General features: G+C 41.1%; 1 protein-coding gene across 1 annotated transcript in view; it reads left to right on the forward strand.

Moving 5' to 3' along the window:
• The window catches only part of OPHN1 (oligophrenin 1), a 276933-nt gene that overhangs the window by 235616 nt on the left and 24974 nt on the right, over nt 1-16343 (forward strand). The window contains exon 19 of the mRNA XM_036740449.1: nt 10343-10490. Within this exon, the coding sequence (XP_036596344.1) occupies nt 10343-10490 (148 nt within the window). The remainder of the gene's footprint in view (nt 1-10342; nt 10491-16343) is intronic.

Below are 16343 nucleotides of genomic sequence, written 5' to 3' on the forward strand. Positions count from 1 at the left end.
GGATCTTCTATGTGACCTTGGACCAGTCCCTTCTCTCTCTGGTCCTCAGTTTCCTCCTCTTAAAATGAGGGCGTTGGCCTAGATAGCCCCTGAGGGCTCCTTCAGCTCTAGATCTAGAGTCCTATGTGTGACCTTGGACCAGTCCCTTCTCTCTCTGGGCCTCAGTTTCCCCCTCTGTAAAATGAGGATGTTAGACTAGGTGGCCCCCGAGGTCCCTTCCAGCTCTAGGTCTAGGATCTTACAATCCAGAATCAAGAATAGATCTGTGGTTGGAAGGGACTTCAGAGGCCATCAAGGTCAATTTCATTTGACAGGCTGAAATTATATAAATGACTTATCCAAGGTGATGCTGTTAGTGATGAAGCTGGAGCTAGAACCCAAATCTTCTGCCTTGTAATCAATCCACAGTTAGAAGGCTCCTAAGAGAATGTCTGGTCTCCCCTTCTCACATTCCCCTTTCAGGGGCTGTACTTAGGGAAACAGACCTAGTATCTAGTTAGAATATAAGCTCTTTGAGGACAGGGAAGATTACTTCTGTCTTTGAAGCCCCATACTTAGCACATATAGCAGAGACTGAGGAAATTCTTGTCTGTTGATTAATAGCTGTATCATACATTAGGTACAAAGGCATTCTCAGTAGTGGGTTAATGTTTCCCCATAATTGTGGTTTTTGAGTAAATCTCTTCCTGTGAGTTATTCGATGAGAGGCTTTGTAAGACCACATGAGTAGTGCTGCAGAGAACATATCGGAGCCTATGGAATCCTAGGATCAATGTAGCTAGAAGGGATGCTAGAGACTGCCTAGTGTTAAAACTGCACTAAGACTTTTGGGACACCCTGTACAAGCACGTAGGGTAGGGGTGTGTGTGTGTATGTGTGTGTGTGTACTTGTATATACATACACATATGTGTATATACATGTTTTCTTATCTTTATGCAAATAGTTTTCCAATAAGGAATCCTCCTTTTAAAATTTCTAGTCAAATATGCCTCTAGGTAAGAGGAGTTTACTGGTTTCTCCTGCACTTTTGGCTAGCCCAGTTTAGCAGGAAATAAAGGGTTAGCCTTATCACAGGACCCAGAAAGTGCCAGGATTCTTCCATGCATGTGGGATTTTTTTAGGGGTTACCCCAAGTGCGGTATTTGGTTTTTTTTTAAATTTTTCATCTGGCATAAGAAAAGGAAGAAAAACTCTTCATTCAAATAAAAATACATGGATACATTTGTTTACTTACGATTAACTTTCAAACATGCATTTTTACTCCATAAAAAGGATCTTTGGTTCTTAATGAGGGGAAGCAATGTTTGGACTTCTGACTCCTGCTGCCCTCCATCTGTTAGTTTTCTGTGGTTTGGGGTTTCTCTTTCTAAGAATCCTTTCCCTCAAGTGATAATTTCAGAGGGGGCAAAAATCCCTGAGAATTTAATATTTGTGAGTAAAAGGTTTATATTACTTGTTTATTTCTGCAATAGTTTCTACAGTTAAGCTAATTGGAGGACAGGGTACGTAGACAGAAATGTCAGCCATAACGTGGTTTTCATTGTTTCTGTTGAGAAAAGGGATGATATTAAAATGAAAAGTTTTTTTTTTAGGTTTTTTTTTCTTTATTTGCCACCATCCATGAGCTGTCTTCCAGGAGAAAGTTACTACCAGTCTTCCTGGGGTGCTTACTTATTTACTCAGGTTCCTTGCTCGATGTTCCGGTCCTTTCCAGATCAGTAAAAGGCTGTGCTAGAATGAGTCAGTCTGAAATTTAGGAGGATTGGGTTGTTTTGAGATAGAGTAGCCAGAGGAAAACAGATCTGTGGGGAAAGAACACAGGAACATTTGCTTTGTTTTTCTCATCCAAGATACCTTTCTGTATGCTCTTATAACCGCTATCCCTTTCACATCACGACTTTCCCCATCGCAGCTTCGATATATAATGGGTTGGCATAAGAAATTAAATGGGAATTTGGGGGGAGTTTTGTGGAAGTCACAGGCCTGTGAAGGCCAGCGGACAACACAGAAAAAGTTTAGAACCTCAGAAATGCATAAAATACGTCTACCATATTGTATAATAGCAAGAAAAAAAGAGAAGGAAATCTGTGCAGCCAGAAGACTTCTCTGGTACGAAGGGAGGGCCAAAAAAATTTCATGCGGATTTTCCAGATCGAAGAGGCATCGTGTCTCTAACCCCTGTGACATCGAAGAGATAACTGTCGATACTTTTTCCGTCTCAGCATTTCTTTGCATGGTTTTAAACATAGAACTATATAGAAGTCTAGAGGGCTTGTAACGTGCTGAGACAAAAGTGTTTAATATTAGATATCTCACAATCGATGAGATCATGTCAGCAGACAAATACAAGGAGATCCCCAAGCCTCCCATTTCAAACCAGCCCTAGGCTATACATGCAGCTGTGATTACACCTAACCCTCTAAATTTTTTTTTTCTGGTTGGCTTTGGAAAGTTTGAATTGTATTCAAAATTAAATTCATTAGCATGTGTAAAATGCTGGCAAGCCTCAAAGCACTATAGAAATAATTATAATATTATTCTACTTTTTCCTAACTGGAGCTGTCCAAAGCTCCTCCCAACTTTCCTCTGTCTTCCCTATCTCCTCCTCTCAAATCATTTGCTGGAATCTCAGAGGTGCCTTCAAATTCTAAATTCTGTGATCCTATGCCCTTTCTTTACCAACAGTCTCTTCGTCAATTCATTCTCCACTGGCTACTGGATTCATATTCCTAAAGTACAAATTGAAGCATGCTTCTCCCCTGCTATAAAATCCTCCATTGCTCTCTGTTGCCTACAGGAAATACCCCAAAGGGAATATTCAGACTAGGCCACATTTAAGTTATTTCTTAGCCAGTGCTGGACTTGAAGACAAAGTGGACCTAGGTTCAAATTCTACATTTGACATTTACAAGCTCAGGGACCATGGGTACTGTCCCTGAGCCTCGGTTTCATCATCTTTAATTGGGGTTAATACTTGCCTCACAGGGTTATCATGAGGCTCAAATGAAATGAAGCATATTGTGAACTTTGAAGTTCTATGGAAAAAATCATTATTATTCTAGGCTAGAATATAAGCTCCTTGAGGGCAGGAACTGTTTCTTTTTTATCTTATCCCTTTACCTTTGTATCCTCTGTATCTGGTACAGTGCTTGGCATACAGTCATTGTTATTTCTTGATTGAATATGGGGACCCCAGAAAGCAATGTAGTAGCAGAAAAGCATTGAACTGGGAATCAAGAATTGGGCAAGTCATTTCTTCTCTCGGGCCTTAGTTCCCTCATCTATAAAATGGGTGATCTCCAAGGTACCTTCCAGTTCTAAATTCTGTGATCTTTGCCCTCCTTTGCCTACAGTCTCTTCTTCAGTTCATCCCACACACATGGCCAGATTTGTATTCCTAAAGCATAGTTCTCCCCCTGCTCAAAAATCTTCCATGGCTCTTCATTGCCCCTAGGGTGAAACCAAGTCACTTTAGCTTTTTATTTGAGGCCCTTTTCAATCTGGCTTCACTACTCCCTGAATGTTCCACTCAAGCCAACATGTTCTATTTACCCTTCTCCTTAAGCTTTTCATCTTCTGGGCCTTAGGTTATGCTCTTACTTCTGTCCAGGTAGTCAAATCCTGCCCATCCTTCAAGGCCTTTCTCAAGTCCCATGGTCCTTCAGTAAGCCTTCCCTGACTACTCCAGCACAACATAATCTCCCTTTCTTTTCACCGTCTCCAGTACTGCTCCTCTGACCACTGGATGTTTCAGCAGAATTAGACTAGCATTTAAGCACCTACTAGGTGCCAGACACTAGGCTAGATGCTAGGGATACAGAGGCAAAAATGAAATGGCCCTTGCCCTCAGAGAACATCCATTCTCTAGGGGGGTAACAGCATGTACACAGATAAATAAATACAAAATATGAAAAAAAAATCAATGCAAATTAATGGGGAATAGGACAGGCCTCTTGAAGGAGGTGGAACTTATCAAAGGTTTGAGGGGATTTAGGTGTTCTGAGAGGCAGAGGTGAGGAAGGAGAGTATTCTAGGCATGGAAGATAGTCTGGACAGAAGCATAGAGGTTTGACTGGGCCATAGAGTACATGGAGAGTAGAGTGTCATCAGCCTAGATAGATAATTTACTAAGTGCTTATGTGGCAGGCGGGGCTGCTTGGTGGCACTGCAGTGGATGAAGCACCAGGCCTGGAATCAGAAAGACTCATCTTCCTGAGTTTGACTCTGGCCTCAGACAATTACCAGCTGTGTGACCCTGGGCAAGTCACTGAATCCTGTTTGTCTCAGTTTCCCCATCTGTAAAATGAGCTGGAAAAATGGCAAACCACTCTGGTATTTCTGCCAAGAAAACCCCAAATGGGGTCACAAAGAGTCTGAAATGACTGAACAACAACAATATGCCAGGCAGTGGGGATACAAATGCAAGCAAAGTAGGCTGTTCCTGCCCTTGAAGAAATTCAGTTCTAATGAGGAAAGACAGTGTGAAGGAGAGCAGAGGAGGAAGGGAAGGAGATCCAGGATGGCATGGAAATGTCTGGGAAGTAGAGTAGAGATCTGGTGATGGGTAAGAGAAGGTAAAAGCTCTTGTAGTAGATCCATGATGGTTCCAGGAGTGGAGTCTAAGCTTTCTAGGGGAGGCAGATAGAGTGAGAATAGGTTTTGTTGCCTTAACAAGGTAGTAGAAATAACTTTGTCCACTTAGTGTAACCAACTCCATTTTGTTTAGGGCCCCCTTATTGTGACTCAGTTATTTTGAGGGAGTGGAAGTGACATTGGATGGAAGTGATCTGGAAATCTGAGCCAGATTGAAGAGAACTTACAATTCCAAACAGAGGTGTTTGTATTTGATCCTTGAGGTAATAGGGAGCCACTAGAGTTTCTTGAGGGCTAGGGTAAAACCTGTGCTGTAGGAAAATCAACCGGGTAGCTCTGTGGAGGATGGATTGGAGAGAGGGAAGCCTGGAGACAGGGAAACCAGTGAGGAGGATATTGTAATAATTCCCAAGAGAAGACTTGCATTTAGGTGATTATGACATGAAACAGGAAAAGGGAAGGATGTGTTGGAGCTATGGATTGGATATGGGCGGAGAATGAGAGCAGAATGATGGGTAGAGGAGAACTGCAGGCTTGTGAACCTGGGGGGGACAGGAAGGGTGCTGGCACCCTTAGTCGTACTTCAGAAATTAGAGAAAAGGGTGGCTTTATGAAGAGAGATAATGAGGTCTATTTGGGGTGAGGTGAGTGTGAGGAGTCCATGGGGCATGCAGTGGAAGATGTCACGAGGGAGTTGGGGACGCAGCTCAGAGGAGAAAGGAGGGTGGGAGATGGCAATTGGGGAGTCATCTGTGGAGCCATGGGCATGTGCTGCTTTATGACATTATCTGTTGCTTGTCTCCTGTCTCATTATTTAAGTTAACTTTTCTTGTGTTTATATATGAGCTTCTCAGTTAGACGGTAAATAGTGACAAGTGACATTTATATAGAGCTTGAAAGTTTGGAAAGGGCTTTATATTATCTCATCTGATTCCCCCAGAAACCCTGGAATGTGCTTTGTAACCATAAAACATCAAATAGATGTGAACCTAGAATTTCCCCGATGAGAGGAACCTTGGAATGCGGACTATCCCAGCTGAACAGAACCTTAGTATTCTTAGTATTTTAAACTCTTCCCCCTCTTTCCGCCCTTGGTTTCTTCTTCTTGCTCTACAAACAATAATCAGGTTAGTGTCACCACTGCTAGTGAACCGGGTAGAACAGTCTCTTGCCCCATAGCTCCATTCACCATTCCCGTGACTCCCTTCCCTGGATAACAGTCCTGTATGTGTAGTAGAATGGAAGCTCTTTGAGGGCAGGGACTGTCTCATTTTTGTGTTTTCATCCCTAGCACCTAACTAGGTAGTTGGCACATTGTAGGCATCTAATAATTTTTTTTGTTGATTTATTTCAACATAGAGTATTGGTGCTGGATAAGACCCATTTCTTAGACCATGAAATGTTACAAGGTCACTGCCAGAAGGGGCTTTCCAGAACACCTCTCATGGCTAGTGAGTGTTTGAGCTGGGACTAGAACTCAGATCTTGGTGTACCCAGTTGAGTATTCTTTCTGGCATGTCACCCTGTCTCTCTCTTCTTGTTGGCAGATCACTATGCCCTTTCAGGAGTAAATAAGCGAGCAGGTAATTGTTGGGAACCAGGGAGGGAGTGAACTGACTTGTCATCTGGAAAACTCTAAAGCTCAGGACTGGAACTGTTGCATTTGCCTCAGGCTAAGGTTCTAGGCATTTCTATTCACATCTGGCAGAGGAAAGGGGGAAAATAGCAAAGAAAAACAAAATTAAAAATACCACTTCTAGGGAAGGTGACTTTGGAGCGGGCAGTGATTGGCTGAGGCTTGGTTAACATGGCTTCTGGGAGGATAGGGACACTGGTGATTTGAAAACTGTGTGGAATGAGCAGAACAGTTCTTATGGAAGAAGAGTTGGGAGCAATCATTTTTAATATTAATTTTTTTATTATGAAGTTGATAATCATCAACAAACATAAGTATCTCCATAAGCAAAGAAGGACCAGAAAAAAGGATTGCATGTGAAACTGTGAATTTACCATGTATAACTTTTTATAAAGTGAACATCAAATTGACTGTGAGAATACCAACATTGGCATTTTTTTCTGTCCTTCCGCTCCCATCTCTGTACTGTTTAAATATTTCATTGGTACTCTTTTATGAGGGACATCACTATCACCCAGAATACTCTCTTCTCTCCCTAAATAAAAACCTTACCTTGTAACAAAAAAAAAAGACTTTCCTTGATGAGGAGGGAAATACAGAGTATTCCATTCCAGAACTCTGATTCTTTCTCTCTGTTCAGCTCTTGGTCAAAAGGTGGGGAGCAGGCTTCCGGAGTCATGGTTGGCTATTGCACTGATTAGCATCCTTAAGGCTTTCAGAGTTGTTTGTCCTTGAAATGTTGTTGTTATTGTCTAAATTGTTCTCCTGGTTCTGCTCACTTCACTCTCCATCAGTTTATACTAGTCTTCCCAGCTTTCTCTGAATCTGCTTTTCATTTTTGCTTCTGGCTCAATAATATCCCATCACATTCACAGATCTTCATTTGTCCAGCCATTCCACAATTGATGGGCACCACCACTTTGCTTCCAGTTCTGTGCAACAACAAAAGTGCTACTATAAATATTTTTGTACACATAAATCATAGGGTCATAGATTTAGAGTTGGAGGGGAACTTTCTCCAACTGTCATCACCTTACAGATGAAGAAAATGAAATCAGGACAGCTGAACTGACCTGCCTAGGGTCACCTAGCTAGTAAGTTAGTATCTGAGGCAGGACTTGAACTCGGGTCTTCCTGACTCCAAGCCTAGCACTCTATCCACTGTACCACCTAGCTGACGAAAGGGTCCTTTCTCCGGTCTTTTATCTCTTCAAGTGATACGCTTACTAGTGGTATTGCTGGGTCCTATAGGATACATCCAATTTGGTCATCATCTTTGCCAAGCTGGTAGCTGGCAGGTGGAACCTCAGAGTTCTTTGAATTTGCATTTCCCTTGTTAGTGGTTTGGAGCATTTTATATGATTGTTGATAGCATGCATTTCTTCTTTTGAAAATTGCTTCTCCATATCCATCAGCTATTTAACTATGTTCATATCCATTCCCTAAATGGATTTCCAGCAGACATCTTAGACTCAGCATGTCCCAAACCGAACTCATTATCTTTCCCCATAAACTCTCTCCCCCTCCCCACCCCTCCAACTTCCCTATTACTGTTGAGGGCCCCATCGTCATCTTGGTCCCCCAGGCTCGAAACCTATGAGGCATCCACAACTCCTTACTGTCTCTCCCCCTCCATGTCCAGTCAGTTGCCAAGGCCTGTCTATTTCATCTTTGCCACATCTCTTCCATATGCCCCCTCTCTCCCCTGACAGGGCCACCCTTTATCACCTCACGCCTGGACTGTTACAATAGCTGCTTGAGGAGGGAGGAGCTCTGCCTGTCTCAGTCTCTCCCCATTCCAAAGCATCCTCCAATCAGCTGCCAAAGTGATTTTCCTAAAAAGCACAGATTTGACCATGTCACCCCACTTCTCAATAAACTCTAGTGGTTCCCTATGGCCTCTAGGAACAAATAGAAAGTCCTCTTTTTGGTATTCAAAGCCCTTCATCCCCTAGCCATCTTTCCTCCTCCCCACCCCCACCTCCCACCTTTGCAGTCTTAACTCCCTGCCATATACTCTTCAATCCAGTGACACCTCTGTGTTGTCCCGCAAACAAAATGCTCCATCTCTCTGCTCCAAGAATTGTCTCTGGCTGTGCTCCCCATGCCGGGAATGCTCTTCTTCCTCCTCCTCCTCTCCAACTCTTGGCTTCTTTCAAGTCCCAGCTAAAATCCCACCTTCTACGGGCAACCTTTCCCAAGGCCTCTTAATTCTAGTGCCTTCTCTCCTTTAATTATCTACTGTTTATCCTGTCTAGAGCTTATTTGTACATAATCGTTTGCTTGTTGTCTCTCCCATTAGATTATGAGCTCCTTGGGGGCAGGAACTGCCTTTTGCCACATTTTGTATCCCCAGCACTCAGTACAGTGCCTGGCACTTAGATACGTAGTAAAGGCTTACTGCTTGATACATAGTTACCTTCTTTCTTTCCCTTCGGATTCTGACATTGATTTTGTTTGTGCCAAAGTTTTTAAATTTTATGTGATCAAAATTGTCCATTTTATCTGCTATATCCTCTCTGATCTTCGTTTAGCCACGAACTTTTCCCCTATCCATTATATCTCTTTCCTGCTCCACGAATTAGTTTATGAGATGACCTTTAATATTGAGGTCATATGTCCATTTAGAACTTATTGTGGTATGAGATGTTGGCCTTGGCCTAATTTCTCCTAGACCTATTTCCACAGGGAGTTTTTTTGTCAAATAGTGAGTTCTTAGCCCAGTAATTTGTGTCTCCATGTTTACTGAATGCAATGCTATTACCTTCAGTTACTTATGAACCTTGAGGACCTAATCTGCTCCACTGATCAACTTTGATTTCTTACCCAGTAGTGAATTGTTTTGATGATTACAACTTTGTAGTACATTTGAAGATTTGTTACTTCTAGGCCTTTTTCCTTCCTACTTCTTTTGATTGTGCCTTTCAAATTCTTGACCTTTTGTTCTCACAGGTGAATTTTATTATTATTTTGTATAGTTCTTTCAAGTGAATCCTTGGGTAGTTTGGCGCCTCAGTGAATCTGTCCCACCCAAAACTATGAAAAACTTAGGTAATGTTGTCATTTTGATTATATTAGCATGGCCCAACTATGAACAATCAATTCAACTCAGTTCAATAAATACTTATTAAGTGCGTACCATGTGCTCTTCAATTATTTAAATCATCCTTTTTTCTGTAAAGAGTATTTTATAGTTATATTCCTATAATTCCTGTATGAGTCTCAGTAGATGGATTCCCAGATGCAATCCGTAGTTATTTTGGGTGGAACTTTCTTAATGACTGCTGGATTTTGTTGGTAATCTATAGAAAGGATGATGATTTGGGTGTAGGTTATTTTATATCCTGCTGCTGCTTGACTGAAGTGGTTAATGGGTTCTATTAATTTTTAATTGAACTGTTTGTCTTCTCTAAGTAAACCATCATATTTTTGTCAGTCCCCAAAGAAGAAAATTTTGCTTTTCTGCCCCGTGTGTGTTCCTTCACTTCCTTTTTCTTATTTTATTGTCCCAACTAGCACTTTTATAACTATGTCAAGTAATAGTGATGACAATGACCATCCTTGGTTTAGCTTTGATCTTATACAAAAGACCTCTAGACTTTCTCCAGTGCAGAGAATTATGCCTCTTGAGTTCATTTCCTACGGTTCTCTGAGGACCCTGTTGGTTTAATCAGTCAACCAAAGGGTGTGTCTTGATGGTATGCCTTGCCACTGTATGTGTCCATCTGGGGCTAGGGAAGCCTTTGGCACAGATACTGACAATGTAATCACTGTGGGAAAAATGGGTGGCAGATGGAATGAGTGCCCTTCGATTCAACTGTGTGCTATGTGCCTGATGCCTCTGACCAAGATCTTCTGTCATCTTTCTTCCGGGGCAGCCAACAATAGAAGCCGTGGCTTCTGATACAGTGGGAGAAGTCCAGCGAGCCAGATTCTGGCTTACTAATAAGGAAGATCTTCCTAATAATTCAAGTTGTCTAACAATGGGAATGGGCTGACTTGGAAGGTCTTGTAAAATGAGGGGCGGGCATAAATGGCCTCGAAGGCCCGTTGCTATTCTAAACAATTCTATGAATCTTTCTCAATGTTTCCTGGATCTTTTAATTCCACAGATCTATTCAGGCCCACCAGAGGACAATGCTGCACCCCCAGTGCCTCCGCCCAGAGTGACGGCAAGAAGACACAAGCCCATCACGATTTCTAAGCGCCCACTGCGGGAAAGGACCGTTTTCTATACTTCTTCAGTGGAAGAAAATGAAGGTCAGTGCCAACAGCTTCCGAACAGTGAGTGGCCTTCTTTTGTCAAGGAGAGGGAGGGCTTACAAAGTGGAGCCATCCACTTTTCCTGGGCCTAGAACAACAAAAATGGTGCCAGGAGTTTTATATCCCAACTTTTCTCTGAGAAAGCCTAGTAAGACAGCTGGCCACCAGGCCTCCGTGACAGAATTGAACTTAGTGCTATTCCCCCAGAGGCCAGTAAAGAATCTGAGATCCTGCCAAGGGTGGTGGCCCTTACATGTTTTAAAAAATTCAATCTTATTTAATTTTTAGCTCTCCCACCTCCTCCTCTCCCCTCCACCCCCATCTTCCCTCAATTGAAAAGACAAGAAAAACAAAACCCATTATAATCACATATAGTCAAGCAAAACAAATCCTTGCCTTGGCCATGGCTCCCACTTCCCCCTTTCCTTCCTGAAAATATGCCTCAATGTGTACTCTTAGCCCATCACTTCTCTCTTTGGAAGTGGTGCCCTAAACATATTAAAACACATATGAGAGGTGGAGGGCTTGAGGCCCTGTAAGGTGCCTCCTACTAGTAGTCTGTGTGTACTTTTCTCCTGTTCATGCTTAATTCAGTCTATATCATTTCATCAGTGTTCTCGAGTTGCTTTGAATTCCTCATAATGCAATGATATTTCATTATATTCATAGATTACAATTTGTTCAGCCATTCTCTATTCAATGGACATATCGTTTGTTTCTAACTTTTTGCGATTACAAAGAGTTCTTCTTGGTATATGTGGGATTTTTCTTTCTGTCACCGACTTTGTTGGTCTCTAAAGCTAAAGACAGGGCTACCAAATTGAAGGGTATGAACATTTTGGTGCTTTTCTTGCTTAATTTCCAATTCTTTGGGGCAGCTAGGTGGAGCAGTGAGGAGAGCACCAGCCCTGGAGTCAGGAGCATCTGAATTCTAATCCGGCCTCAGACGTTTGACACACTTACTAGGTGTGTGACCTTGGGCAAGTCACTTAACTCCAAATGCCTTGCCTTGTCCCCCTCAAAAAAAATTTCAAATTCTGCAGAACTGGAGGATCAACTCATATTTCCATCAGGAGTGAATTAAAACGTCTTCTTTCCCACGGTCCCTCTAATATTTGTCTGTCTTTTACCATCCTTGAAAATTTTATGTGAGTGAACTTAATGACTTACAGTGGCTTGAATCTGCATTTTTAACATTAGTGATTCTGAACCCTTTTTCATGTAATTGTTGATAGTTTGTATTTCATCTTTTAAAAACCGTTGATTTTTTTTGACTTTCTCTTGGGAAATGACTCTTCGTCTTCTAAATTTGTGTCAATTCCCTGTAGATTTTAGATGTCAGAATTGCATCAGAAATGTTTGATGTAAAGTTTTTTTTTTAAATAATGTTTATCTTTTCTTCTTGTTGTGGATACATTGATTTTGTTCATGCAAAAGCCTTGAGAGAACACTAGATTTTGAGTCAGAGAACCTGGTCTGAATCCTAGCTATACCTGCTATCTCTGTGTGTTTGGGCAAGTCACTTAAACCTCTCTAGGCCTCAGGTTTTTGATCTGTAAAATGAGGGGGTTGGATCAGATGATTCCAATGGTCCCTTCAAGCTCTGCAATACTCAAAATCGTATATTTTGTCTTTTATGATCTCTCCCACCATATGGTGGAATTGTTTAGGAATTCTGCTATCTATAGTGGTGAGTGATACAACTTTCCATTTTTCTCCAATTTTTTTATGATGTGAATTTTTATGCTTAGATTATTTATTTGAAATTTTTGTGCTTCATGATATTAGATGCTAGTTTAAACTTATTTTCTGCCAAACAGTTTTCCATTTTTTCCAGCAATTCTTATTAGATAAAGAATATCTCCTTCAATAATTGGTATTCTTGTTTATTGAACACAAGACTACTGTAAATGTTTGCTTCTAGGCCTTCTCTGTCTAATCTATTCCACTAATCTACCTTTATCTTTTTTTAACCAGTAGCAGATAGGTTGTTTTTATACATTTCTGTTATTTACTTTTTTTAGCATTCGTTTTTTAAAATTTTGAGTTCCAAATTCTCTCCCTCTTTCTACACCCTTGAGAAGGCAAACAATATGGTACCCATTGTGCATGCAAAGTCATTCAAAACATATTTCCATATTAACCATGTTACAAAAAAGCAAGAAAAGTAAAGAAAGTAAAAAATAATATGCTTCAGTCTGCGCTTAGAATTCATCAGTTCTCTCTCTGGAGAGGGAGAGCATTTTTTCTTCCTAAGGCCTTTGGGCTTGTCTTGGATCATTGTCTTGATTGGAGTAGTTAAGTCTTTCATAGCTGATCATCATACAATATTACCGTTACCGTATACAACCGTCTCCTGATTTTAGTAGCAGATAGTTTGGATAATCACTGCTTTATAATATAATTTCGGACCCAGTAATGCTAAGTCTACCGTATTCTTACTTTTTTCTTTTAATTCCCTCAATATTCTCCACATTGGACTATTCAGTATGAATTTTGCTATTATTTGTACCTGCTCCTCCTTTTCCTGCATGATTTAGCATAACACCAAATTAACGTGGCCAGCCATGCACATTGAACACCATTCTAAATATTTGGGTCTTCCATTATTTCTGTAAATATTACTTTGGAGTTGTATTTTTTTGCCTTTTTGACATCATGGTAGGTTATGCATTTTTATAGTAACTTTAAGTGGATTTTCTCTTCTTGCTGGCTTTTTAAAAAATAATGTGCAGAAATGTTGATGATTTTTGTGGATTAATTTTGAAGCTACTTTGCTGAGGCAATGAGTTGTTTTAATTAGGTTTTTTTTTTCATTATTCTCTGGGACTCTCTAAGTAAACCATCTGCAGATAAAGATAATTTTGCCTCTTTGCCAATGTATATTTCCTTAATATCTTGTTCTTGTCTGATATAGCTAGTATTTCTAGTTCTATGTCAAATAATATTGAAAACATGAAACAGCTTTGCTTCATTCTTAAAGCAAGCTTCAAGCTTCATTCTTCTCCTCGGGAAAGCTTCCAGTACTTATGTATTTATCTATTACAAGTAAAGCTGCCTCTTGATATTCATTAAATGTTTTTGATCATTTACAGGGAAGCCCTTGCATCTCTCTGCAACTTCATGGTTTTTTTACACTTATTAGCTGTGTGACCTTGGGCAGGTCACCTGAGCTCTGTTTGCTTTATTTTCCTCATCTGTAAATTGGGGATAAAAATAGTCTCTCCCTCCCAGAACAGTTTTGAGGATCAAATCAGATAATGATTGTAAAGTGCTTAGTATAGTGTCTGGCACATAGTAAACACTATTTATTATTTAATTATTGAAATTTATATGTTTATTTAATAATTCAGTAATCTAAATATTTATTTAGATATTTAAATACTTTTATTTAAATATTAGTGATTATTATTAACATAAATGAGTATTATATTTTGTCAAAGGCTTTTTGTCATCTTTTTTTGTATTTTATTTGATTTGTTTATGGCTTTTATTGTATTTGTTAGTCAGGCGATTAATGATAAGTTGGCATAAGTACGCCTTAGTCATAATGATAACTTTTGAAATGTCTTTGCTGGTGCTTAATTTAAGATTTTAACATCACTCTTTATGCGTAATATTAGTTTATGGTGTTTTCTCTGCTTTATCTCTTCTTGATTTAAATATTGATACCACATATTTGTACCATGAAAGGAGCCTGATAGAATGCCTTCTCAATTTTTGAGAGCAATTGACTTAGCATAGGGATTAATTGCTCTTTAAATGTTTGATAGAATTCACTTGAGGCAGTACAATACTTATCCATATAAACATCCATGATGATTTGACACGGGAAAGGACAGTAACTTCAAGGTTGGCCAAGAGAGGATTCTTTTTTTTTTTTTTTTTGGAGGTGGGGAGAAGGCAAGGCAAATAGGGTTAAGTGACTTGCCCAAGGTCACACAGCTAGTAAGTGTGTCAAGTGTCTGAGGCCAGATTTGAACTCAGGTTCTCCTGACTCTAGGGCCGGTGGTCTACTCACTGCAGCGCCACCTAGCTGCCCCCCCAAGAGAAGATCCTTATGGGAAGCGGAATAGGGGCTAAACCTTGAATGAAGTTTGGGAGTCTGTGAGGCAGAGGAAAAACGTGTGGAGGCTGGAGACAAAGTGTTGAAGTCATTAAATTTGTTCAGTATCTGCCGGTTTTCCTCTGGGGTTTTTGTTGGGATGATTTCTTTCATTTCTCCTAATTTTCTGTTGTTTTACTTTGGCGCATATCTTGTTGTTTTGGAAGTGTTGAAGAGGAGTCGCGCTTAGGAGTTTGCCACTACCAGGAGTGCCAGGTCTGGAGTCAGAAAGACCTGAGTTCAAATCCAATCCCCGACACTTCCTAGCTGTAGGACCTTGGGCAAGTTCCTTCATCTCTGTCTCAGTTTCCTCATCTGTAAAATGGGGGAATGATAATAATAACACCTACCTCCCAGGGTTGTCACAAAGATGATCTTCACAAATCTCTGTAAAGCACTTAGCACAGTGTCTTGGCACATAGTAGGTGCTTTGTTACCTTAGCTGTGGCCACTTACCTATCCACCTTGCTGGACCCCTAAGCAGGGGTCCCAGGTGGGGGATTAGCTTGGCTGTGGGGAAGCAGATGGGTGGTCCTTAGACTGGACTGCTTCCCTGGGAGCCCTTCTTAGCTGTCTTCTGTGTCCCATCTCTGCCACTCCCTGGAGGCGTGTGTGACCCTGCTACTGTCCAAGACTAGAAATTACAGAGAAAGCGCTGAGCGGGTTTCCTCACTGGGAAGAAATCACAAGTCCAATCCAAAGAGGCGTTCAGTGATGGCTACTGAGGTGAAAGGCACAGTTGAAGACTGAACACGGAGAGTCCAGAGACCTGGATCTGAGTCCAGCCTGCCATGGACTGACTATATGACCTTGGGCAAGTCTCTGGTTTCCCATCTGCAAAATGAGCCTATTGGATTAGGATGACCCCAAAGGTTCTTTCTGGTTAGACTCTCTTAAATGCTGTATTCCGAGGTCCATTCTGGCTCTGACATTTGGTGAGTCTCTGTATGACTCACTGCCCTTTCAGGTTGTTTGTTCTTGTCGTGAGGACAGATTTGAGGTAATACATCTATACTCTCTCAGGCAGTTGACCTTGTGACTAAGAGCAAACATTAATAAGATGACTGGCTAGGGTCAGGATCCACCTGCCTAAACATGTGGACATGACATGGACCAGAGCGGGAGCAGGCCACGTGGGCTTCGGCTCTGATATGTCACCATATATCACCACCGTCAGAAACAGGAACAGGCCTCTTAGACTTGCCTGCTTTGATTTTTAATATCAGCATGATTTGAGTACAAGGATTTTAGGAGGAAGTCTGGTACAGTGGAAAGAGTGTTGGATTTGAAGACAGAAGACACAGGTTCAAATCCTAGCCTTGCCTATGTGACCCTGGGCAACTCCCTTCCCCTCCCTGGGCCTCAGTTTCCCCCTCTGTAAAATGAGAGGGTTGGTTTGGCTGGCTCTAGATCTGGGATCCACTGATAGTTGGCTCTCCTTTGAATCCCTGAAGCCTTTATTAGCTTTCATTTGCTATGATTCCTCTCAAAGTGGATAGGATGTACCTTGGGCTCTGGAGTCAGAAAGCTGGCACTGGATTCTCAGCTTTGCCCTCAGTTTGCCCTAAATAGTACATAGACTGTGGAGTACTGAGGCTTGGGCTTGAATCCTGGCTCTGCGATTTCTAGCCACTGTAAAATCATGGACAGATCATTTCATGTGGCCAATTCAGATCCAAATTATAAAGAAATGCAACAGTCTTTGGATTGTAAAGAAATTTTAGGAAAACCTTATGGAAATGCAC

This window comes from Trichosurus vulpecula (assembly GCF_011100635.1).
Source record: "Trichosurus vulpecula isolate mTriVul1 chromosome X unlocalized genomic scaffold, mTriVul1.pri SUPER_X_unloc_1, whole genome shotgun sequence".
Taxonomy (NCBI): Eukaryota; Metazoa; Chordata; class Mammalia; order Diprotodontia; family Phalangeridae; genus Trichosurus; species Trichosurus vulpecula.